This window comes from Dermacentor albipictus, chromosome 6 (genome assembly GCF_038994185.2).
Source record: "Dermacentor albipictus isolate Rhodes 1998 colony chromosome 6, USDA_Dalb.pri_finalv2, whole genome shotgun sequence".
Lineage (NCBI taxonomy): Eukaryota > Metazoa > Arthropoda > Arachnida > Ixodida > Ixodidae > Dermacentor > Dermacentor albipictus.
Window position 1 is genome coordinate 112434119 of NC_091826.1, and position 27006 is coordinate 112461124.

General features: G+C 43.4%; 1 protein-coding gene across 2 annotated transcripts in view; it reads left to right on the forward strand.

The window, feature by feature from the left end:
- Positions 1-27006, forward strand: part of LOC135913311 (nucleolar protein dao-5-like) — a 105668-nt gene that overhangs the window by 59581 nt on the left and 19081 nt on the right. Inside the window, exon 4 of one of the 2 annotated variants that reach the window (XM_065445907.1) lies at positions 102-583. In XM_065445907.1, coding sequence (XP_065301979.1) covers positions 102-583 — 482 coding nt within the window. Of the gene's footprint in view, positions 1-101; positions 6000-27006 lie in introns of those variants that run through there. The other variant, XM_065445906.1, reaches the window with a different exon arrangement.

Genomic DNA, 27006 nt, shown 5'->3' on the forward strand with positions numbered 1-27006 from the left:
AATTTAATTTTAACTGCTTTTTCTGTAGTGAGACACTTTTTATGCTTTGTCTAATGTTGCTCTGCTTGTTTTTCTTTTTTTCTTTTTTTTTTCTACCATAGCCCGCAGGGCAAGAAGTTTCGCTCACGGAATGAGTTGGCGGCCTATCTGGAGCAGGTGAACAGCCCGCTTTTAGTGTCGGACTTTGACTTCACTGTCAAAGGGGAGCAATCCAGGGCCAAGTCAGCTGGGCTGCCTCCACCACCATCAGCACGGAAACCGGTGACATCATCCCCGACCAAGCGAGAGAAAAAAGTGGGATCCGAGAAAAAGTCACAGTCCGACAAGAAGGCGCAGTCCGACAAGAAGGCGCAGTCCGACAAGAAGGCACAGTCCGACAAGAAGGCGCAGTCTGACAAGAAGCCGCAGTCTGACAAAAAGCCGCAGTCTGACAAGAAGCTGCAGTCCGACAAGAAGCCACCTGCCGAGAAGAAGACTCCAGTGGAAAAGAAGAAGGCGCAGTCAACAAAGAAGGCTGCCCCGGAAAAGAAGGTGTCTTCTTCTGGGTCCAAGCCGGTGTCATCACCAGCGCCACGAACAGGTCGTAAGTTGATGGTCAGACTCAATTTCACTTCGCCAAAAAAGCGGATCCTGAAAAACTACTCTGAGAATAAGGTTGAAAGTGGGGACGCGGGGGGCGGGACAGATGAGGGTTCGGAAAGCCCACTTCCGGCCAAGGGCGAGGACCAAATACCACCGGCAGCAGTGGACAACAAGAAGCAGATGGAGGCGGGACTGAGCACTCCAGACGTGGATGCCAGTACTGTTTCAGAAGGAGACAGCACGCCCAAAAGCGAGCCTGTCACAAAGAAAAACAAGGAGAATGCTGTAGACAAGGTTTCATCAAAAAAGAAAAAGAAGAAGGAAAAGGAAGAGGCCCCGGTGAAAAAGCCTGACAAAACTTTGCCCGTGAAAAAGGAAGCTCCACAGAAACCTGAAGGCCGAGTACGGAAACGGAAAATAGTAGAGGTGGAGGACATGCTTTTCAAGGAATTTGACCGACTTGAACGAAAGCCAGTTGTGAAGCCTAAAACGGCACCTGAGGAGAAGAAGAAGGCAGAGTCTAAGGACAAGTTAGAAGATGACGTGGCTGCCATCAAAGCAGCTGAGGCCAAGGCTGTTCCACCACCTGACGAGCTCAAGAAAGAGCAGGCAAAAGAAAAGCATGAGGGAAAGAAGATCAAGAAACGAGACGACAAATCTACTAAGACCAAAGCAGAGCCAGAATTGAAGGCTCAAGCCAAGCACCAGTCTGAAACCCAGCCGAAGTCTGAATCCCAGCCGAAGGCCAAAGTGCAAGCTCCAAAGGCCAAAGCTCATCAAAAATCCAAAGCTCAGCCAAAGGACAAAGTCGATTCCAAGCCTGAAGGCCAGCTTGATGCCGAACCCAAATCGAAGGTAAAAGCAAAGCCTGTGTCTGAGCCACAGTCCGAGTTGGAAACCCAAGCTAAGTCTGAAGACCAGTGTGAAGCTCACTCTGAAGCTGGAGCTGATTCTGAAGCGCAGGCTTCACCTGAAACCCAGAACAAGTCCGAAGCTCAGCCTGAGCCTGATGTGCAGCCTGAATTTGATGATCAGCCCGAGTCCCATCTTCAGCCAGAGTCTGAAGAACAAGCCGGGTCTGAAGCCCTTCATGACTCTAAAGCTCTATCAGAGATCAGAGCTGAGCTGGAGCCTGAAGCCAAGCCTGAAGCCAAGCCTGAAGCCAAGCCTGAAGCCCAGCCAGATCCCAAAGCTCATTCAAAGTCTGATACCCCCGGTGAGGCACAACCTAAGGCCACGACCCGCCCCAAGGCCGAGTCGAGAGCCCAGTCAGAGGGCAAATCTGAAGCCAAGCCTAAGGAGAAACAAAAAATGAAGCGCCTGAGGGAGGAAGATGTCGTTAACCGCATAGGAAAGCGATCCAGAAAGGACAGTGAACAAAGAAAGGAGGTGGGTGAAAGCACCAAAGCAGTGCCTGAAAACAATGCTGAGACAGCAGAAGATAAGCACTACACATTGTTAGAATCGGATGAGGCTACCCCCAAACCAGCTGACACTCAGGAGAAAACAGCTACGCCCAAGAAAGGTAGGAAAGAGCGCGAAAAGGAGAAGGTCGTGGAAAAAGATGAAACTGAAGTAAAGCCAGTGAGGGAAAGAAGTAAGCGGCAAGCAGAGCGGCAGTCAAAGAAACACACCGATGTCGAGAAGGCACTGTCTCCAAACACAAAGGACGATACTGAACGACAATCCAGAAGAGTTACCAAGGCGGAAAAACCATTGTCGCCAGACGCAAAACGTGACACTGAACGGCAGTCCAGAAAGGGCAACAAGACAGAGAAAGCACTGTCTCCAGGCACAAAGCACGACTCTGAACGGCAATCCAGAAGGGGCTCCAAGACGGACAAGACACGGTCTCCAGATGTGAAGCACAACGAAAAGAGCATCAAAGGCGACGGCGCACTGTTCAGCACAGATGCAGAGTCGCAATTCCCGACGGAGAAGCAGATCAGAGAAGCCGCACTTGCGAAGCTAGCAGCAAAGAGTGAGAAACCAGTGGATCCATACGAAATTCCACTGCCACCACCATCTGACATTCCGTCTGTACCTGACGAGGATGACGACGATGACATGGCCATCGACGAGGTTCCAACGTTAGAGTTAACACAACGCGAGCTCAAGCTTTACGAAATGAGCCCACACCTGATCGAACACAGTTACACCAAGATCCCAGAGGACGAAGAAGCAGATGATGAGGATAAGCAGCAGACGCCATCACCTCCCCGCAAGAGGGGCCGATCGTTAGCACTGGAGAATGAAGCCGAGCCTGATGAGCCAGGGAAGTCGCCACCGCCACGACGCCGGCAGCGGCGCAAGAAGGGAGTCGGCGAGAGTACCACGCAGCATGAGGCAAAAGGGGATAAATCAGCACCCCTCATTATGGGGCAGAGCTGAGCAGTGTGAAGGGCTGGCACGCACACGTGTGTGCCTCGCACTTTTTTAGTGTTGCCTTGGCTCTTTGACATAGAGCTTCAATGCGTATTTATCGAAGACAGAGATGTTGCGAGAAAGCTCCACTCCCTCCTGTTGGGACGCTGCCTTTGGAACAGGCAGGAAAACACAGCCTGCGTACGTGTTTATTCTTTGGCCTCGGTGACCTCTGTCACATGCCCTTGTCTGTGAAATGGTGAGCAAATGCGGAAAAAGGGGCGAGGATTGGTTATTTTTGTTTTTGTTTCTCAACTGCTTGCCCGAGGTTCTTGTGAAGGCCATTATATTGCATCGATGCTTAAAAGCATTGTTCGATTGGTTGGTTAGAATGGGTCTACTTGTTTGTTTTTCTATTTGGGACTTTTTTTGCACTTGTGCATTGTCATTGTTAGGTTGTATCATGCGTGGTGCATAGGTGCTGCATTATTTTGTTGGTCTGACCATTAACATTGATGTACTCTGATGAGGCCTGGTGTGAAGTCATGGCCCAGCGTTCACGGTGTCAGAAATTTTCAGGAATGGGCTACACACTGTTTAATTATGTTGAGTGGGACGGGCCCAGTGCAAGACGTTTTAATGCACGAGGCATGTTACAGTAGTGAGGCATCACAGCGAACATTACAATTCCATTATCTGCATGATGTAAACAGTCTGAGTTTTTTGTGAAGTCAGCATAGGCCATGAGGTGGCACGTTTTATGGGCCCTGGCCTATGTGTTTTAATGACTCTAATGGATCATTACACCAACAGAACACTGGCAATTCATAGAATGGTGCGTGTAGTTGGAATTTTAGACTTTCAGTTTTGCTGCAAGAATGAGCGATGCGGCATCACCCATTCTGTGCTGGGACATGTATAGAAACACGGCATAGCAAGAGCTCTTGGGGCAGCCGTGAAATTTGATGATCACAGCTTCTGGCCCATTCGGGCTTTGTGAACTACAGTGACTTCACACATGTATTTTGATCTTGTTTTGTGCATGAACTGTATGAGAAAGTGAAAACCTTTTCTTTGCACGTCAATGAGTTGTGGTTGTTGACAGTGAGTTATGCTGAGTTGCAGCGATGAAATGTGTCTGGCTTTTCTTTGAGCACCTTCCATGAACATGTATTTGCAAGCTATAAGTTTACTAGAACTGGCTGCAGTGCTACTCTTCATGTAGTGCAGTCTTAGCCTAGCCTTATTGATTTACCTGTGGGGATTAAAATGGTGAGAAAGTAGCTATCATCCACAATAGGTTGCTCATTGGCACACGTATTTAATACAAAGCTTCAAAATGTAGTATTGTGCTGTTGTGCACTGTTTGAGCACAATAGTCTATTTTTTAATAAATCAGTGCGTCCACATGACTCCCCCCCCCCCCCAAAAAAAAAACAGAGAGAGAAAAGGCCCACTGCAACATGGGAAAAAGGAGAACATCATTGTACAAAGTTGTACATAGCATGGCTGTTTTTGAATTGAGTCAGTGCTTGTTGTCCTGTAGCACTTTGTTTTCACAACTCTTCTTATATATTTTTTCTTTTCTTTCCTAAAATCATAACATTGCCCCATACACAACACCCCATCATGGTTCAAATTTCTTTGTACAGTTATAGCATTTATGTCAGACGGCCTTGGCTACTCTCTCATCAGATCATCATGTCAGCAAACTCTGTTGCTCAGAAGCACTACCGTGAAACGCACTGTGACATTTCTGCAGGAATATGCTTTGCCCTCCTTTCAACTCAAGCACATATATATACCAATAAAAAAACAAAACAAAAACACTACCCTGATTGCTTTTCATTTTTGCAGAAAAGTACTGTCATGTTCATTAGAGCTGCAACATGTGAGCTATGGCTGGAGTGACACTGTCAACAATAAAGTGCGGAGCCATTTCGCCATTCCAGCAATGTGCTTACCTCATGCTTTTCGCCGTCTGCTTTCCTCGTGGAGCAACAATACACTGGCCCGCCAAGCAGGGTGGACATCCTTAGTCCTTCGTGCAGCATGCTCGATCACGCTGCATCGGTGCCATAGCTTCGTAACTGTTCTCGTTCTTTTTCTGTGATAGAGCTATAGCTGCTCGGGGGCCATTGTATTAACACTCCACGAAGAAAGCAAACGACGGAAAGCAGGGGGTATGCGCACTGCTAGAATAGCAAAACCCCTGCCACATTTCTCTCAAAAGTGTCGCTCCGGTGACCGCTCAAGCGTCGCTCATGGTGAACGCGACAGAACATCTGTGCGGTGTTGCATCTGCTTGGCAGTGTTACTACGTTTGCACAAAACAGCCTCTTAGTGTCGATGCTGACGAAAATTTGGGCACTGCGCTGACCATCACAGCTAAACGCAGAGTCGAGCGAAAGCCACTAGGCCAACAGCGCCATGTTCATATGCATATGCAGGGTGGACAATGTCTCTGGGAAAAAGACTTGGCTGTGATGATTCTCTTTTGTGCGTGTGCTCGTGTGACACAGGTTTGCCTTCGAAACAACCTCATGTGAAGGATGCAATGCTCACAGTAAATGTTCTGAAAATATTTGTGATATTGTCATTTGTGCGATCAGACATACACCTTAGTAGTATTTTGCGCATTGTATCCGTCGAAACAGAAGCAGTCCTTACAATTTTGGGAAATGGCGTCACAGGGTTTGTGTGTGTGTGCTTTTGAGAATGCCCTTCTCATTCCTGCATAGTTTGAACTTGCTGCGTACCACATTTGCATCGAGTGAAGGTGGTGCCAAACATCGTGTGAGAGAAAAAGAAATCATCATAATCAGCTATTTTCTAGCAGGTTCCCTCATCAAATGAATAATTTCCTGAGAGGGTGCAGATGACAGACTGTGCACTGTGTTTTCGTGGCTCCTTAATCGTGTAACTCCGCTGTAAAATTGCTACACCTGGCACTCCAGCTCCCCCTGCTCTTCTCTCGGTATAATTCCACTGTAGTATTTCATGAGCCATCATTGTTCAGTACAATAAAGAACTCATTATCATGCTGTCCACAAGCAGTTGTTGTCGTTTTTGGTATACTTGATGCTTGGAAATGGGGCCTTAGAAATATCGCATTAAAATTGGGGAAGCACAGCTGCTCAAGACTGAACGCTTGGCTTTACAGGCAATTTAGCGTATAAAAGATTGTCTTATGCTTCTTTGTTTTGTTAGCTGCTATGTGGATGGAAATAGATGCATACATTCCAATGGAAGTGAATTTTAATCCTGTAAAAATTAATATTTTGTTCTGTAAACTTAAAAAGAACGGTAAAGGCATTTATTCAGGAATGCTAAAGCAACACCATCCTCCCAGGTGTTGAAAATGTCACCTATGTGGAGTTCTGAGTTTTAATGAGAGAATGACACAAACTTGGGGCAGCATTGGTGCCACTGCTGAAAATGTGGTGCCAGCTCCCATGATGTAACATATTGCAGTTAAATTTTGACAATCAACCACTGATAATAAAATAAATTTGTTGCATTGTATAGTCAACCAACAATATTAAAAAGTTTTGTTAAATTGTTTTATTTTTAAAATGTAGTTCTGCCGATTGTATTTTTCTGCAAAGCTCGCGTGTGCAATGTTTTCATATTGGTCTGTTCGAACTTTTTATAGGAATGTGGCGCCCTCACTCTGTGGGCCTCTGATTCAAAGCAGGCAGTAGCATCGAGCACAGCATGGCTTCTGAGATCACAAGTGCAGCTGGCAGACCCCTTTCTTTGCAGGTGATGAATTGTGCCACCTGTTTAGTCGCTATTTTCTTAGCAATCTCTTATGATAAAAAAGCCTTGCAGCAGATACAAAGAGTTCGAATCTATATATAGCAATGCTTTGTGTGAGTGCATACAGAGTAGAAACAGCAGTTTGTGTTTTGAATGTCCCCAAAAATTGGTACGGAAGGCTTTGTTCAGGCATTTAGAGAGGCTAGTGCAATGCTGCTGCGGATGCGCGAAGGTGAGCTCTCAGGTTGTTGTTTTTTCCCACACGGCCGGCACCACGGAGGCGAGCTCCATCTGGTGGCGGTGCAAGGAGCCCAATGGCACGCATGCTTCGCTGTAATTGGTTGGCCTATTTGGCAAGAGAACAGTAGGGCCGTTGCACCCACATCACGAAGCACGGCGAGGTTCGCAAAGGAAAGCTTCACTTTTAAAAAACATGTAAAGATTTTTGGAAGGGCATTATGACAATCTACATAAATTCACTTCATGCCTTTATTGTTCCTTTAGTGGGAATTGAAACCAAGGGCCATTCATAATGCATCAAGGTCAATGAGTACTGCCAGGAGCACCGTGGCACTTGTGTGTTGGATTTGCTATCTGACAAGCTCTAGCCACTGCAGACATCTGTAGTTAGATAATGCCATGTACCATATTTATTTGATTATAAAGTAAAGTAGCAGCAGGATCACCCAAAAAAAAATAGCTTGGGTATACACACTCGTATAAGGCAGTACAGAGTAGCTGACGGACTATTCAGACTCTGTGGGAAGAGCCCGAAATACTGGATTACTAACACAACCAAAATGTAAAATGGTGGCCATGAAATATAGGCAAAGGGAGCTTCAACATGCGGAGGCGGGTAGAGGGTGGGATTCTTTTGGAGATAACAAAACTGGATTGAATTGGTGAGAACTATCCCTTGAAGTAAGGCAGCGGGTGCTGTGATGCCGTGAAGCCATAATGTAAGGCTATAATCGCACTGCCATAAAGGCACGCCTCAAGACAAAATTCGCAAATAATATGCACTCCTCCTTTACTATTACATTATTCAAATTCTTGGTAAGGGTTAGAGGTGCAAAAATATGGTACCGTCTCACCTGCCATATTAGTTGTTACATTTGCGCTTCCGTTTAAAATATGGATCACTGGAAATGTGCTGCAGCCATCGCATTGGAACAGTAACTGAATCTGTCAGCCTCGCTTATAAGGCAGATGGTAATTTCTAGGCTAACGATTCTGAGGAAAACCTCACCTTTTATTTGAATAAATATGATGACGTCTGTAATGAGATAGACATTAATTATATTTAAAATATGGTCATTCATTGGAATTTGGCAACACTACAGCTGGAAGTATCCATTCCTTATTCAGTTTTTGTGTTATGCTGTTAATAACACCATTAGATAGAAATGTCTGACAGTGAAGGAGCTGTACTGAAAACACTGGTCAAACAATGAAGTAAGTAGTGCTGCAAGCAATGACGATACAAAATAAAATGAATGTTAAAGGTGCTCGCCGTTCTAGTCAAGGCATGTAAAAAGTGATGGATTTTAGTTATGAGGAAGTGTAAAATTGAAATTGGCTTGCAGAGGCATGTGTGGAGAGCAATATATTTTTTTTTTCATAAAATACTTGAGTAATTGTTAAAAGGCCAACCACAACAGAATTTTAGACTGAGTAAAACACTTGGTTTAAGATAGTGTACATATAGGAGAGCCTCCTTACATTAGTTGACATTTGAAATACAAGTGGAAGTGTCATAAGACGCTCTCAAAAATAGCTGTTTTTGGTATTGAAACTGAAAAATCTGCCGCCATTAACACTCACCGGAGGAAGTGGTGCATAACCTAGGGTGTGCAGCTCCTCGGCACGACTGTCAAGACAAGGCGGCACACCAAAATATCTCCGAGCTGGCCTGCTGGGACTTGCGTCGTAGCAACAACAACCAGGTACACACATCAACAGCATGGCTGCTGTTTAAAGGTTGCTAGCAACAAAACTGCATTTACCAGCCCTGAGGCTTTGCTAAGGTTGCTTACCAAGACTACCTACTTATAACAAATTTAGCCAGAGTGAAATTTGGTCACAGTTGGCCTTTAAAGGCACTGCAACAGAATGAAGAGCTCTTTTTCGTCAAAGCATTAGGAAACGGTGAGGTCTCGAAGAATTAACAAAAATTCAGTTTCTTAAGGCCAGTTCAGAGCTCAAGGCATGTCTGCTTGGTAGGTTTCTCGATACTTGAAGCTGTTATAGAATATGCGCCTGCACACCCATTTATGTGCATTACTGTTACTACGTGTTTTTTTTTTTTTTCAGGACACCTCCTTAGTTGTCTAAATGCTTAATTTCTTTTGCCTTTTTTTTTTCTATTGAGTAGTGCTCAAGAAGTTGCAATCGGCTGCCCTACAAGTTGTGGCTCTGGCAGGCCTGCTCCTATTTGTAAAACAAATGCAATAAAGAAATTATAAATGCTTTACAAAAGAAAACTAAGCACCAGTGTAAGGCATGGTCAATTTCGCAGCGAAGCTGTTAGCCTCAAGTTGGTCGGGATTTTTCGTGCTCGTATCCGTTAACAAAAATATGGGCCAATCTTGGCTGCAGTGCAGGGCCGCAAGCAGTGGCTCGTACCCCCATAAGGCGGAGGCTTGAAGTACTGAGCAAAGTGGAACGAACTGTGCATACATTCTTTGGAATCACGCGTACAACATACAGAACAGCGCACGTTTCAATAAAGAACTAGCACAAAAGCATTCGTACCACATAAATGATGATAAGGCGCTCCTGGTAACACTGCGAAGCATGTAGCACTCCCTGCAATGCTCCCCCTGCCACAGCAACGGCAGCCTGCAATGTGGGGAGGGACATCTCTAGCCTTTTGTACCGAGAAAAACAAGCCTAACAACTGATTTCAGTGTTGTTGCAGCACAAAATTACCATTAATATAATTACTCTTAAGTTACCATTGCACTAAAGCAATAAAGCATTGCATACCCCTCTCAGCAGTTGCGGTGGTTTTCAACAGCTTCGCTGGACATCCACTTTCGCAGGGCTGGGATGGTGCGGCACTCTTTACTATAATCTCCAAGCTTCTGGTTATGTCAAAATTTTTGCTAAGTGCACATGCCTCGAGTACTTCACAGTTTGAGTTCTGCACCGGTAACCATGTGTTGTAAGGGCACAACTAATTTTCTGCCATTAAGTGTCTTCAGGTGATCATTTCAGAGTGCTCTAGACTGTTCTCGCAAGCCGTGTGTCTTTGACTGGTCAAGAGAGATTGCATGCGTTGCATTCAGCTGGTTATTTTCAGTCGCTCTCCCCCCTCGAATGCTTTCAGGCGCACCGAGCGCTGTTAACATTGAGGGCATTTCCCATCACATGATAAAAACAAGGGTCCCTCTTTCCACAAAGTGAGCCCGTATTGCGCATGAGCATACTTTCTCTCTCTTCTGCCGTCATTGTCAATCTAATTAATATCTTACTGTTTATCTAATTGTTATTTTGAGTGACTTTACATTTCCATCGTCATTGATTATCTGAATATTATCTTATTGTCTATCTAATTGTTCTTTCCGAGTGCCGATAAAAAAGAACTGATTACTTGCCTCTCCAAGTGTCGAGTTATGTTGAGGGCCGAAGCGCTACCTGTGCGAGTGTTCATCATGCCAGCTGTGCCGCCGACTCCATTCTTGGCCCTGTGCCAACTTCCGAGCTTCATACACCCACATTGCAAATCTTCAAAGTAGGGGCATATACGCTCACACGTAAAACACAGGGTTGCGGTATTCGTGCTGCTGCTGACAGTTCACCATTATCCAGGCCACTACGTGCTGTCATCTCTAGAAGCATTCGTTCCATCCACCATTTTTTCTGGCAGCATCAGGAGCGTTATCTAGGCTCACTCGATTGCTTGCACAGTGCTAGCATTTGAATGCACTCATGCTTAGGCTTCGACACGAGCAGTATTTTGGTGTAGTCGCATAGTTTCACCTTGGCCATTTTTTTTCGGAAAACAAGTCACACGCAGTGCTGCCAAACTCTTTGGCTAGTTTTCACCAAGCTTGAATAAAAAATGACCTAGATTTCCCCAGATTTCTGCGCATGTGGTGGTTAATGAGTTTGTCAATATGATTTCTGGAAAGATAAATTTTTCTTTTTACTATGAAAATAGACTACAAATTTTACAGTATAACTTTATTTCTAAGCTTGTAATGACCTCACTGCACTCGAGCTGAAATGATGCTGTAGTGCATTTTGTTATGCTAATGCCTCCTGCTCAAGGGCCCATATTTACAGAAGACGTTGGCACATTTATACTTTGTTGTTGTCCAAACTTGTTTTGCATGTAGAAAAAGGTGGAAAAGTTACACAGAACCTTATTTGAATTGTAAGGAAGATAGTTGTTGCTGCACCTCCCTTAAAGAATGTAACTTTGTCAATACAATGACACTTCACGACACTAATGTTAAAGGATGTGATTTTTTTTTTTTTTTTGCATGCCGTATACTGTCGTGGCTCCACCAGACTTATGTACATACATGTAATTTGCAATGAAGCATGCAAATGTGCGGCCCATATTTATTTTTTCTCCAAAGCAAAATTCACACAAACACATGCCACTGGGACTCTAAGGTTGCTCTGCCCATGGCCTATTCACAGTAAATTTTCGTATATGCGCGCATAACTGGCTCGTTTGCACTACGACCACATTGCCATGCTCGGCACTAAGTATGCGGGTCTGCTTGCGTCCAGTCACTCGTGCTGCCTTGTTTGGCTTTGCAACATACATGTTTTGCCAATTACGGATAAATATTTTATTCAGAGTGCACAGACATTGGCAGCACGGACGGATACGTGAACGACTAAATCACAGTAGCTATATTTGCTTAAAGAACTCGGAATTTGGCGTCCTGTTGTATGTTTGGCAAGCTCTGTTCACTGCTCTGCTGTACGATGAAAAGTTGTAGTTCGCATGCTAATCTGAAGGTAATTTGCGGTAACTGAAATCCAAACACGCCGTCATGTCATCTGTTCCATTATTTCAATGTCTCAGCACGAAATTTTTTTACTTCTGGACAAATATAATTTTTCTATAAAGGAAAGGCTTATAATCTCACGATCTAGTCAAATTTCCTTAGAAGTGGTAGAACCAACTCATGCATTCGGCTTGCATGCTTGTCCTCTGCCTCCAAGTTCAAGGAATGCCACATTTCCCTGGCTTTAAGTCAAAGGATCGAGGCAACCAGTAGAAGCTACTATTAGCTGCCAAAAACTAAATAAAAGTTAGGTTAAAATATGCCATATATTTCTTCTGCCGACATGTTTTTGCATAGTACTTTTTCCCCACATCATTCAATACTGGGATGCTTTGCCTGGAAATGTTCATGAATTGCCTGTAAATGAATTTCTATCAGCCATTGAATGCTTGCAATAGTGTGTAGAATTTATTGTGTTCTTATTCTCTAACCATTCATGCTATAGACCAGGTTGGGCTGCAGTATGCACAAATAAAATTAATGAATTGAAAAATTAGTTATTGCAGAAACATTTGATATACAAGCCCTTCCAAGCAAGGCAACCAAATGATATCAGGCCAGCACTCGTGTAGGCTTCTAAGAACATGCTCAAATAGGCAGCATGGCCTGTTGCAAAAAGCCCAAAACAACCACTTTATTTCGATCAAGAAAAAATAACCTAAAAAAATGTTCATATTTGCATTAACAATTCACCTGGTGCATTATGTGTTCATACACATTTAATTAGGAGGTTTCTATGTTAATAACATTAAAATTGGATTAAAAAGAGGTCATCATTGATTTAAATCCTGTTTGTGTGCCAAGTGATTATCACAGTGCTTTTCATTTGGGATTCTCCTTGCTGGTGATGGTGGCAGAGCTAAATGAATGCTGCATTAAAGGCTTCCTTTGGGTTTGAGCATGAGCAAGGAGTGTCAAACGCACAAGTACACAACTTATGTTTTTTTATGAACGTTGGAGTATGACAAACTGATATATAATTATAACAAGTGACTTGGTAAAAACGACAAACCCATAACTGCTTACGTTAAGTGGAACTTGTTCATTCTGATCACAACAAAATGGCAGCACAATCTTGCCTACGAAGTTCTTTACAAGAGACAGGATGAAAGGCTTGTTTCTACCAGTTGTCTCGCTGACTTTAACCTTGCGACTGCTATACTTTTTTTTCTCCTGCCAAGTTTTTCTCACATTTTGATTCGGCGGACATTTCATACTCCATAGAAGCTCGTTCTTTGCCATCGCTTTCATTTCGCTCAATGTTTCATAAATTCCTTCATCTGTCAACATGCGAACAGAACACCAAGGCACGTGCTTCACCTGCTGGCAGAAATTTAACCTATTACCACTCTATACGGGACACATACAGGTGTGCAATATTCTTTTTTGCACTAGTTGCTTCGCGAGAGGCAGGGAGTGCACTGAAAATGCAAGAATGAGTACACTTGGGAGAAGCTGGAGTTGTGCAAGGGTGGGCCCATGATTTATCTTAGGCGTGGTCGTGGAAGAGTGAAAGGGACACCACAACACTAAAGCGAAGCTGTCAAGGCGAGTTTGCAGCTGTTTTTATGTGGCGAAAGTCGGCGTGCAGTGACATGGTTAATATCCATCGGCAATGCAACCTGCGCAGGAGTTTGCTTTGAATTAATTATCTGTGGTTATAAAAGAAAAGTTGGCTTACGTACACTTCACACAAATAGATAACACCATTTCCTTTTTTTTTTTTCTTAGCTTGTATTTCTCGCGTTGTGTTTTACTGGCTCCATATGGAGTTAAGAGGTCAGCTACGTTTCAACCAGTTTTCTAGTTATTAATTTTCAAAGTGCACAATGAAGTGCATTGGCATTTTAGTGACTATTGTGCTTCTATGCATGAAAGAGTTTTTTCGGTAAATGGAAAAACAGTGCATCTTTACCGCAAGTCTGACAGCACGTGCCGTATCTTGAAATTGAAGCCAGCCTCATAATTTTGTCCTATGCCGATTTGCCTTGCAAATTCATCAGTTACAGTTCCTATATTGGAATAAGTGCCGCAGATTAATTAGTCGAAGAACTTACTTAGTGAAATTTTGTCACTTAGTCAATGACCCGTTTGATTGGTAGTGGAAGTAATGTCCAGCTCACCAAGTAATTGAGTTCAAGGATTAGGATTGTACTATCTGCCACAGGAGATCTTTAAAAATTTGGTGCAGCTTAAAGAAAACGCCATATACGTATGGCTGCAAATGTAAAGAGCAGCCGACAGAGCTGCCTATGTGGGAGTGCCAGAGAAGCCATATGACTAGGGTGCGCAGGTGGCATTGGTGATGAATGACCACTAAGAACAGCCACAAGGTATGTACCCCTGTAGCCAGTGACAACCTAAGAATTCAAAAGGAGCTCCACCCACAAAACTGCAGTGCACTTTTGTCTGAAAAAGCGCTTAGTCTGCTCAAAGTTTAATGACCTTGCTCTGCTTATGTAAATGCTAGGCCAGTGGAAAGATAAAAGTTTGTGGTTTCAGGCTAAAATACTACCTTTGGCTGAGCACTGGTATCAGGATCACCCATAAAATTTGCTAGGACATTCAGGTTTCAACCTAGAACCACCGACACAAAGATCTGTATGGGGAAAACAGAGGTTTTAAACAATCAGAACCGTTGGATGCCGCAGAAATAACTGGAGCTAATTGGCTGGTGCATCTATGCTAGCCGTTTTTGAGTTAGACAGCACACATATAACCTTTCTATTCTTGGGTTGTCACCGACTATAGCACTTCCGAAGGTTGTGAGAACTCGCTTATACCGTTCCACTGTCTTTGATGTCTCAGTTGGGAACATGGTGAGAAAACGTTCGCAGTCTCTTGACAATGCTGCCACGGACATGTGTGCCAAAGGTTGTTCCAACCACAATATCAAATAAAAGATTGCTCGCTCTTTCCTGCAGCTTTCGAGCCCTCCTCTATCATGCCCTGTCTATGACGTCATCGACCTGTGCAACAGCCCATTGGGCACTTGTTCATGGTCATCAATTACACGGGAGGGAAAGCTCACGCACACCAGTGATGCAGAACTATCAGCTAATTGACGATCAATAGTATTATGAAATTTCATGATGAAGCTATCGATGGTATTACGATAGTTGGCTATTTGCAGTACAATAGATAACTTCGCAATTCTTGTGTAATACTAAATATTACCACAAGTTTTGCGGTAACTGACCATCAGTTAACCGCCTATAGTACTATCGATATTTTTGCATCAGTGATGCGCAGCCTTCCAATATTCTATAGCAGACAGGAAACCATTTGTTCAGGCCTCCCACCACTGCTCCTTTGTCATTCTCTAGCACCTTGTTTCGGATGCCAAACTTGGAGGGTTATGACAAAGGCACCATGGAAAGAAGAAAAAGCAAGGGGTCTTTTAAGTGTAACTGAGAATGAAAAGGTTGCCTAAAAAAAACATATGGAAAAGATGGGACGAACGGATGCAGCAAACTCTGGGTGTGTTCCAGTTCAGGCCAGTCTGTTATAGACAGTCTACATTGACACCTAAGAAAGCTTTGAGGCCAAGCAATGGAACACATCTGGAACCATTTGGAAGACGTCTCTGCAACATGACGCTGCCTTGCATCAACAAGAAAAGGCTAAGAAAAGCACAAAATATTGCTATATTTTCATACTTTATGTGTCCAAGCATGTGAAAAATGCATTGTAGCTTACATTACATGCGTAAGAGAGTGTGACTACGTTTTCTTGTGAGCAGATAACCAAACGTTCTGCTCAGTCAGCATTGTGTTTGGACAGCAAAATAGCCTTCATGATTTGTTACTTTGATGCTATCTTCATTAGGCTTTTTCTTTTGCCAGTTTCATCAATTAAAATGAGACTTAAGATGGGGCTGTCCACCTATGGACAGCCCATCTATGGCAAGTTTGGAACACAGCCTCAATTTTGAGCTCTTAACCCCTGTTGCACTAAAGCTTCTCTGTATGTAGGGTAAGAACCAAAGATACAGCAGGTGGCTGTTTGTGAGAGCAATGGCACGTGACGGGGCAAGAATGCAGGAGGACGCTCTCACTACAGAAGCATACTGCATCTACTTGTGATCGTTCCACACTCCCAGAAAATATTGTTTGTGAATTACATTGAGAAGAATGATTGATGAATGATTGAATGAGAAGAATGATGACCCATGATTCAACACATTACATGCAATAACAGCCCAAATTAACTAGTGTGAGTAAAAAGGAGTCTGTGGGAAGATGCACAGTATTATGGAGGACTTGGTAGAGGGAACTAAAAGAGGAATTATTGTGACTTCACGTCTAACAAATGTGCTCGTCATCCTTCAGACAGCACAAACTGCAAAATGGGTGTCATTTCCAAGAAGGTGGAACACCGAAGGAAGGCAAGTATGTTGCTCCACAGATGTGAGTGGAGTTTGTGTGCATGAAGAACAAACCAACTCTCTTAAAAGTGAAGAGGTTTATGCCACAGCAGCATCTGAGTGAGCTGGAGGCCTGCTACAAGGATGGCAAAAATGTGTAACGAGAGAGAAAAATCCGACAGAGTAATTGAGTACGTACTTCTGTTTGAAGAGAATTCATTACCACATTCTTGACCTGTCGCTGGTTATAGCCAGCTTGGGCCCTGTGTCCACCCCTATGGACAATGGCTTTCATCCTTTCCAGAATTAAACATTAAAATGTAATATTTTATGATGTAGCATAATGCTAGATGCAGGTGAGACTACATGTCAAACGTGCAATAAATTTTTTTGCCAGAAGTCTTTGGGAAGATTTTTACATTTATGTGAGACATAATGCTGGCATTGTCACCCCCGGCCAAAAAAAATATAATCCTTAGTGCATTCCAAATGCCACCAGATGGCGTAGTAATTGGGAACAAAAAGGTTGCATGCGGCTTCCACATGATGCTAAACCGGTATCTGAGTACTTAGGCAAAAAAAAAAGGCACCCCGTGAATTTGACTTCTTGTCCACATACATTGAGGTGCCTATGTGAGCATGTGCCCATGCCATCCAATAACAGTACACTTGACAATAAGGGCTGACTTAAAAGGGAATTTTATCACTATGATTTTGTCTCAGAATAGATGCGAACTGCGGCAGCTGCATTTCGGTGATGGTGAAATGCAGAAACACACGTACCATGCTCTGCGCGCACGTATAAGAATTGAAGGTCGTCAAAATTAATCTGACATCCCTCACTATGGTGTGTTTCCTAATTATATCATATTTTTGACACCTAAACCCCCAGAATTTACTGCTATTATTAATATGGGAAAGAGCTAAGGTTCCAACCTTATGCTAGCATTATGGCAGCTGGACTTTGTGCCAAGTTCACTTGCCAAGAACATTGGCATACGGCTCAAACTGTAGCTTTTCTCGTCTTTTTGCCCTGTAAGCATTATTTTTATTTTAGCTCGGATAAGCAGTTCTCTACAAATATTTTTATTCCCCTAAGGCTTATTTTGAAGCACTCAAGAAATGGGATGAAATCTTGCAAATCGGTAGGCATAGAACCTGCTGTTATTGTGGAATAGACCCTCTGCCTTGCTTCACTAGTGCCATATAGTAAAACTTGGAACTGCTATGGCAAAACAGGTTCTTTGAAAACTTGCCACACCTTGTCCCGTTGACCTAGGATATCCCAACTATATTTTTCTTTTCGATTACTCCCTTGCAGAAGTTACATTGCAAGCACACCGTAACTAGAAAGAAACAATGCAAGGTGCAAAGAGCCTCTCGTACCATGTTGTAGTTGCACGTCATTCTTTATGGGAGGAAAGAAAAAAATTCAGCTAGCTTGTCCTGCTCTAAATTTATTTGCTACAATGGTAGCAGGCTCTCACACTAGACATTTCTATCTGTTCAATAGCACCTTTTTCACAATGCACGCGTCACATTTGTCCGCTTTACTATTACCTGATGCAGCCTCTGAAGCATATCTGCAGATGCCACCGCTGTCTGAATGGGCATATATGTGAAAAGCTTTAAGACAGATTCTTGAATAGGGTGCTTTATGGAAGACGGTCACAAATTTTAACATTTGCAAGACAAGGCTATTTAAAAAATTCATTGATCATCATTGTGACCACCTTCCACTCTTCAGGATATCAACGGAACACTTGCCATAGTGGCTTCGAGGCAATGGGATTGGGATCGGATCCAGGTGGCCACATTTTGATGGGGTATAAAAGCAAAAGTAAACGTGTACTGTGCATTAAGTGCATTTAAAAGAACCCCAGATGGTCAAAATTCATCCGGAATCTCCCACTATGGCATGCCCCATGATCAAATCATGGTTTTGGAACATAAAGCCACAGAACTTAAATACTTTTTTAAATTACCAACACAAAATAAACATGGGCAAAGGACGTGTGCAACAGGATGGGTGCCAACTTCCAGCCAAGTTTATTCAGAGCAGGAATTCGCTCTTAGGTTCAGCCAAGTCATGTGACTATGGGGAAAACGGACAAATTTGAGCTCTTGCATAATTTTGTCTGCATCCATTTTTGCGTCATTCATTTCCTGAAGTACAACCTACCAATTAGCTGAAGCCAAAATTCAACTTATCACATATTCTGATTTGCTAACTCTTGATTTATTTTTTCACACTAATGCCACATTGAACTTCTGAAGGTTCTGCATTCCCTGATAGCTGTCATTTATGTGCAAAATCGTTACTTACAAGTCATCAATTTATCTATCATTTTTGCTCACATAAATGCATTCAACTACAGTTCTTGCTTTCTCTAGAGCTATTTAACACTAGAATAGATTACAAGCTTCTATCCAGTACTTACGCTTGAAGAAATGTTTGAATTCTATAAAGTGGTCTCCCTTACCTTCATTGTACGACTACTTTTGTTGCTTGTAGTAATCAACAGCCATTGAAGAAGAGATATCTTGAGCTGTCTCTGCTTAGACGGAAAGATTGTGCTATTCTCACTACTACTACTAGGAAGAAGAAGCAGCACTATCCACCCACTTCCTCATTTCCTCTATTGCACTAATCCTTCTTTTTTTAATATTCCAACTTTCCATACTCTTTCTCCTCCCCCATTAAGAGAAAAGAAAAGTGAGCTACCTCTTCCATAAACCTGACGGCAGCTTAAGGATGTAGTCACTTTTCAAGTCTATTCTTATTACTGACTCGTATGTTACAAACATGAAACCCCACTATCTGTTTAAATGCCACTGTTAGATGTCAGAAGCAGCATCTCCATGGACAAAGTAACCATCTCCTCATGTCTCATGTGGTAAACACTCCTTTGCATTAAACAGAAATGAAGATTCAACATTGCATGGTGGATTGCCATATTGACGCTGCATCGTGGATTATGTCGTCTTGCAATACTCTAAATGCACTTCACGGTTAGTTTTAGTCATCTGTGATGACACAACGGCCTATGTCAAATTAGTATCAATTTTCTCTACAACTGGCTACATGAATATGATCAAAATACTTTTTCACGGTTCCACATGCATGTGACATCATATCCAGGGCGACTATGCTTCGTTATCACTTCACAGTGAAATGTTGGGAAGGGTTGAAGGTACTGTGCAATACAATGTACAAGGAGTCTTGGGAGTGGTGGCCAAGTGGTAGAACATCTGCCTTGTATGCAGGAGGGGTCAATTGCCCATGCCGATGGTTTTCCACATGGGTAGAGGTGCTTCCCGACCTGGTTACTTGTGGGGTTCCTCACCTCAAAAGGGGCCCTGTAGAGACCGCAAGGTCTCTAGGCACTCCTTGTCCAACCACAGATGGCTTTCTAGCAGAGCATCTGCTGTGGCTGTGGGAGACAGACGAGAGCTTCCGCCGGGTACCTACAGCTAAAATAGGTGCAACTGTGCTTCTGGCCAGGTACTCAACCATTATGGGAGTTCACTGCGTTGCAGGGACATATGGGTGATCGAAAATTGCCAGCATGGGACTTGCAGACATCCTTTTTAACACGACAGCGCTAAGGAGCTCGTGTCGCAGAAAAGTCGGCTTCCATGGCGGTGTTGGCCGTGAGTGAAAAACCTCGAAAGGCAATTCAAAAATAAAAACAACTTGCAAGATGGGCAGGGTGGGAATCAAACCAGGGTCTCTGGAGTGTAAGACGGAGATGCTACCACTCAGCCATGAGATTGATAGTTCAATGAGGGAAAAAAGCGCCTCTAGTGAATGCGGTGTTGCCTTAGAAACGTGCCGTAGAAAGTTATAGTGCGGTGTATATCAGTAATTATGAGCATGTAAATTACAGAAGTCGCAGTTAAACGAGTAGCGAAGTACATTTCCGCTACATTTCTTGTGCGCTTGGCGCACATGCAGTGCCATCCTGCGGCAAACACTGAAGACCCCCTACTCGCAATGTACGGCGCTGCCCCAACAGGTGGCGCACCACTCGCCCGCTTGTCCCCTTCATCTCATTTGAGCGCATTGGGGCCATGCCGGGACCGGTGCAAGGATGCCCCAATACCTTTGCGTATAATAAGTTTTCTCGCTCTCTCCCATTACAACTTCCAGCGTGCATCACTCGAACCCTCATGTTTAGGTGACGCGGCTCCTCTTTCCACTTGCAGCGCAATTCCTAGGTGCAGCGTCCGATGCGGGACGCCTCTGACGCGATCGCGGTGCCGTAGCGCGCCTGGTAGAAAAGCGTCCCCTGCGATGTGTGCCGTGCTGCTGGCGTGGAGTCATGCATCTGTGTGGTGCTCACAAGTGAGATAGAGGACAATCCCATCGAGGCATCAGCCCCATGATGGTGTCCGTCTTTGTGTGACTCAAGAGCATGCTGAGCGAGTGAGCGGGCAGTGCGAATGGGGTGCGATAACGCTATCGCGTTCCACTCTTGAAGGCGAAGCTTAAGCGTCCTCCAATTTTTCTTTCGTGCTCATGAGAGTTTGGATAGGATTTAAAGTGCACAGGGGCTCCTTTGCCAAGTGCACCACTCCTAAAGAAAGCCGAGCGCCACATCCGGGGAATCACTTGCACCAATTTTCAACAAATCAGTGGGTGCCCGACGGAAGTGTGAATCCATCCCACATCCTCCCAAGCCAAGGCAGATCCAAGGAAAGCAGTTGTTGCCTTTGTCAAACACTCCACCTGAAATCCCATTATCAAAACAATCCCACTCTAAATCATCCCTTGTTAAATTTAAACCAGTTCAAATTTATTTACCAGACAATATGTTGGAAGGTCCACTGGGCTAAAAGCCGTGAAATTGGCTTGACAAGGGCCAGGTGACCGTTACATGGCAGCAGCTGTACAAGGTGCATAGGTTGAGATTATAGATAGGAAAACGTTAAAATGAGAACAAGCAGATTACAATACATAATAAACATATTAGCAGATATTAGCAGCAAAAAAATTATCAACGATAGTTTTGCTACTTACTGAAATTGGGCTAATTAACACTTTAATTACTAACTTTAGGGCACTTGAAATGGTGAAATTGAAGCTGCGGAGTAGTGAAGTCATGTACCTCAACCTATTTTTCAAGCAAAAACATCTACGACTGATAATAGTGTGGGGACAGACTGCTCCACAGATTATTCACTTTGTCTAATGCTGTGGAGTAATGTCATCTCACTATATTTTTAAGATTTATTTTGGGGAGTGAGGGTTTGTACATCCTCATTGCATTTTCCTTTGCGCTGAGTTTACTCACTTCGCCTGTCCTCTTTTCAAGGTGGCCCAGTTTATCACCCGGCTAGGACAGCAAGAGTGGCGCAAGTTTATGTGTACACCATCCCAGCTTTACAAATGGCCTGTTCGGTTCATTAGCAGCAGCAGCAGTTATGTCCACTGCAGAACGAAGGTCTCTCCCTACGATCTCCAATTACCCCTGTCCTGCGCCAACCGATTCCAACTAGCGTCCTCAGCTGCGCTTCCCTTCTCTTGGCACCCATTTTGTAACCCCAATGGTCCACCGGTTATTTTATCCTACGCGTTACATGACCTGCCCAGCTCCATTTTTTGCTGGTAATGTCAGTTAGAATATCGGCTATCCCCGTTTGCTCTCTGATCCAAACCGCTCTCTTTCTGTCTCTCAACGCTATGACTAGCATTCTTCGTTCCATCGCTCTTCGCTTGGTCGTTATCTTGTTCTCAAGCTTCTTTGTCTGTCTCCAAGTCTCTGCCCCATATGTCAGCATCGGTAAAATGCACTGATTTTATAGCTTCCTTTTCAATGATAATGGTAAGCTTCCAGCCAGGAGCTGACAATGTCTGCCATTTGTGATTCGACCCATTTATATTCTTCTATGAATTTTCTTCTCATGATCGGGGTTCCCTGTGATTAATTTGTCTAGGTAAACGTACTTCTTCACAGACTCTAGAGGCTCACTGGCGATCCTGAATTCCTGTTACATTTTCCGGTTATTGGTCATTATCTTTGTCTTTTGCATATTAATCTTCAACCCCACTCTTATAGTTATACTGTATCTGTATACTGTATACTGTAGCTCGTCCCCAGTGTTGCTGAACAGGACCGTGTCATCTGCAAATCGAAGGTTGCTTAGATATTCGCTGTTGACCCTCACTCCTAAGCCTTCCCAGTTTAATAGCTTGAATACTTCTAAGCATGCGTTGAATATCATTGGAGATATTGTGTCTCCTTGTCTGACCCTTTCTTTATAGGTACCTTGTGGAGAAAGAAGGTACCTGTGGAATCTCTGTAGATATTTTCCAAGATATTTACGTAAGTGTCCTGTACTCCATGATTACATAATGCCTCTATGACTGCTGGTATTTCTACTGAATCGAATGCCTTTCCATAGTCTATGAAAGCCATATAGAGAGGCTGATTGTACTCTGCGGATTTCTCGATAATTTGATTAAGGACATGGATGGGATCCATTGTAGAGTATCCCTTCCTGAAGCCAGCCTGTTCCCTTAGTTGACTAAAGTCCAGTGTTGCCCTTAATCAATTGGAAATTATCTTGGTAAATATTTTATATAATACTGGGAGTAAGCTAATGGGCCTATAATTTTTCAATCCTTTGTCTCCCTTTTTGTGTACTAGTATAATGTTGGCATTATTCCAGTTCTCTGGGACCCTTGGTGTCGATAGACAGCTTATCTAGGGGGCCACCAGTTTTCAAGCATTATGTCTCCTCCATCTTTGATTAAATTCCATCCCATTACCCCATCTTCTCCTGCCACTTTCCTCGTTTGATATCTTGCAAGGCCCTTCTAACCTCATCGCTAGTTATAGAAAGAGTCCCTGTAACCTGTTCATTACTACTTCAAATGGAACTATCGTGGCTCCTCTGAATGTACGTGTCAGTATAGAATTCTTTTGCTGCTTTCACTATATCTTCGAGATTGCTGATGACATTACCTTGCTTATCTTTCAGTGCATACATCTAGCCTTGTCCATGCCATGCTTCCTTCTCAATGATTTCATGCTGCATCTATTTTTTACTGCTTCCTCACTCTTTCTCTTATTATAATTTCGGATATCCCTTATTTTCTTCTTGTTGATCAGTTTTGACAGTTCTGTGAATTCTATCTTATCTCTTTAGTTGGACACTTTCATTCTTTGTTGTTTCTTTATTAGGTCCTTTGTTACTTGGGAGAGCTTGCCTACTGGTTGCCTTGGTGCCTCACCTCCCACTTCAATTGTTGCTTCTGAAACCAGCCTAGTTACGGTTTCATTTATTACCTCTATGTCATCTTCATGTCTCTGTTATAAGGCTGCATATTTGTTTGCAAGTACCAGCCTTCATTGGTCTGCTTTTATCCTTACTGTGTCTAGGACGGCCTGTTTCTTCCTCACGAATTTTAATCTTTGTCTCTTCGAATTGAGGTGAATTCTAGACCTTACTAACCTATGATCACTGCATTTTACTTTACCTAACACTTCAAGATCTTGCACTATGCTGGGATCAACAGAAAGTATGAAATCTATTTCATTTCTTGTTTCACCACTAGGGCTTTTCCAGGTCTACTTTCTGTTGCTGTGTTTCCTGAAGGTGCTCATTATTCACAGCTTATTCTTTTCTGCAAATTCTACCAGCATCTCCACTAGCGTTCCTAGAATCAATGCCATAGTTGCCAATTGCTTGTTCACCAGCCTGCTTTTTCCCCACTTTTGCATTGAAGTCGCCCATTAGTACAGTATACTAAGTTTGCACTTTTCTCGCCGCTAACTCAACATCTTCATAAAACTGATCTACTTCCTCACCATCATCATGAATCGATGTTGGAGCGTAGGCTTGTGGTACCTTTAATCTATGCATCTTATTAAGTTTTATTAAGACTACTGCTGCCATCTCATTAATGCTGCAGAATTCGTCAATGTTGCCCGCTACGACGTTATAGATCAGGAATCCTACTCCACATTGCTTCTTATCTTGGAGACCTCTATGGTAGAAGACATGGCCATTAGTCAGCACTGTATAAGCCTCACCTGTTCTTCTAATCTCACTAAGGCCATTGATCTCCCAAACAATGCCTGATAGTTCCTCAAAGAGTCCTGCTAAGCTAACCTCACTCAACAGAGTTTGAGTGTTAAAGGTTGCCAGAGTCAGTTTCCATTGGCGGCCTGTTCTGCTCCAGAGATTCTTAGCACCCTCTGCTGCGTTACAGGTCTGACCACCGCCTTGGTCAGGTGCTCCACAGCTGCTGGGGACTGAGGGCCATTGGTTGATCAAATCAATCATTTGGGAGGGATTGGCCGAATTCTGCACCATGGAGGCCAATACCCGTGAGGGAGTGTCTTTTGTTGAAGCTTAGTGGCTGTTCCTAATTTGGTTGTATGTGGATTGATATAGCCCCGCTGGCTCGTGGCATCTTTTGCTAGTGTCGGGCACCACTCCAAGCCGATTTGCCTGCACTTTTTTCACAAGTTCACTGTGTAGTTCCAAGTTCGTGCAGCACCAGTTCAGAAGTGCAGCCACAGCAGTATAGTAGGGCCTTCTGAAAAAAAAATTTGAAAGTTCCATTAAGGTGCATGTCATTTGCTTCATCTTTGCAGCGTGTGCAGTGATTGTATTGCGAATGCCAATTTTTTGTCAGATTCATGGCTGCTGTGCCGCGAATCTGATTGTGAATCTGATTGAGCATTTGCTGCCTCTGCCAGCAAAAGTAAGCAGCATAACGGTCTGGTTGCAATGCTGGCACATAGGCTGGTGAGACGGGAAATAACCAAATACCTCAGTATTTTGAAAAAGGCAATAGAGGACTACCTTTAATTTGAGTTCAAGCTCCTTTTCTGCCTGTCTCCGGTCATGTTCGAGGGCCGCACTCAAATGCTGGCTTCTGTGCATATGGGCGCCGTCGGTGCTGATTTAACAGCGCAATTTCTGTCAGTGTGCCATTCAGCAGCACAGTGATACCTATTGTAACACCGTCTGCTGCCATGGTGCCAGAGAAATCGTCTGCTGCTTCATCGACAATCACAGGGGTCCATAATGTTAAGGAACTGGAGCCAAATTTTACCTTGTGCTTTTTAAAACAGACGGTGGCCTGCAGAGGGTGCCACATTTGCACCACTGAAACGAATGTTAACATACAGCACTGCTTAAACTAGTTCACAAAGTGCAGGTAAATCAGACAGACTTGAGGACACTTGAAGTCCATGACAGGTCAAGAAGATGTCTCAGTGGCTATGACATCATCCTGCAGAAAACAAGGTCATGGGTTCAGCTCTCAGTTTCGGCAGCAGCATATCACTGGAGGTGGAATACAGAAATGCGTCTGTACCATGCTTCAGAGGCAAATTAAAAAGCCACAGGTGGTCGAAAATTACTCCGAAGCCCTCTGCTATGGTGTACGTGACATTATGCAGCTTTCAGACATTGAGCCACATAACTTAATTTTGTTTAAATGACAGGCAAAGAACAAGAGGGGCCCATCAGTATCACAGAATGACACAACTGCCCTCCGTCTCTCCACAGTCCCGGTAAGTAGCACCCTTACAGATTGCGACAGCACGCAACAGAATCAGCACATCACTTTCTGACCTACTTAATAACCTACATGGAAAAGCTTTGGATAAGTTTCAGTAGAGATCAGCACATGATCTGGGTTCTCTGTAAATGTTGAGGCTATGAATGCTTTTTTAGTTGCAATTTATAGATGAACAGGCAAAAGCTTGTTAAATTCATTTGCCTCTCAAAAACAAGAACTACGGAACATACTGACCAAGGTTTAGTGAACATTCCTGAATGTTACAGCACCATTCAGTTACAGACACTAAAGAGAAAAGCGATTATAACTGTCTTAGTGAGCTAAGCTTCCACAATGCCAAAAAAGCCACTCTTATCGCAACACTAGGTATGCCAGAAAAGAAGCAAAAACAAAAGACTGGCGGGCAACGCCGCCTTGAAATTCCCAAACCAGCTCGCTGCGACGTCATAAATTTTTATGCCGTCTGCTCGAGCCTAGTTAAATTCTTATCAGTAAAAATGGAGTACATTGTATCCTAAAAGAGCCATAGACATTGTTTGTCATTTTCTTTTCTAATAATCAACATATTACCATGAAGTCAACAAACGTGGAGTTCTTCAAGAATACTTTGTCAATCGAGACTGATTCACCATTTCTTTTATGAAGTCCCATTAACGGTGGAATGTGACATTTAGTAATCCTTACTTTAACGTTATACATCCAGCACTACCCGCCGTGGTTGCTCAGTGGCTATGGTGTTGGGCTGCTAAGCACAAGGTCGCGGGATCGAATCGCGGCCACGGCGGCCGCATTTCGATGGAGGCGAAATGCAAAAACACCCGTGTGCTTAGATTTAGGTGCACGTTAAAGAAACCCAGGTGGTCAAAATTTCCGGAGTCCTCCACTACGGCGTGCCTCATAATCAGAAAATGGTTTTGGCACGTAAAACCCCATAATTTAATTTTTTTTTACATCCAGCACTGATTAAAAGTACTGCCTCTAATGTCATAGAAATGTATTATATAAAACATTTATTTAAAGTTATCACTGAAATGCTGTAATAATGTTCAAATATAGCATAAATTTATGCTGACCTTGAAAATATCAGTAATGTTAATGTCGGAACATGTAAAATTACTAGGATGTTTTTATAATATGTGCTTCTTAGGGATAGCAGACATGCCAATGGTTTACTAACAATTAACATCTCCCATTCACACACCAAATGCACCAAAGACTGGCAGGCATTGGCAGGAAGAAAAATCACAGTGCTAAAACGTGCGGACAATGCTATGCTAATGTCAAGCCGGATAAAGCTTTCTTACGAATATCACCTCGTGTTTGCTGTAGCATAGTCTTAGCCGCTTTTGCTCCATTAA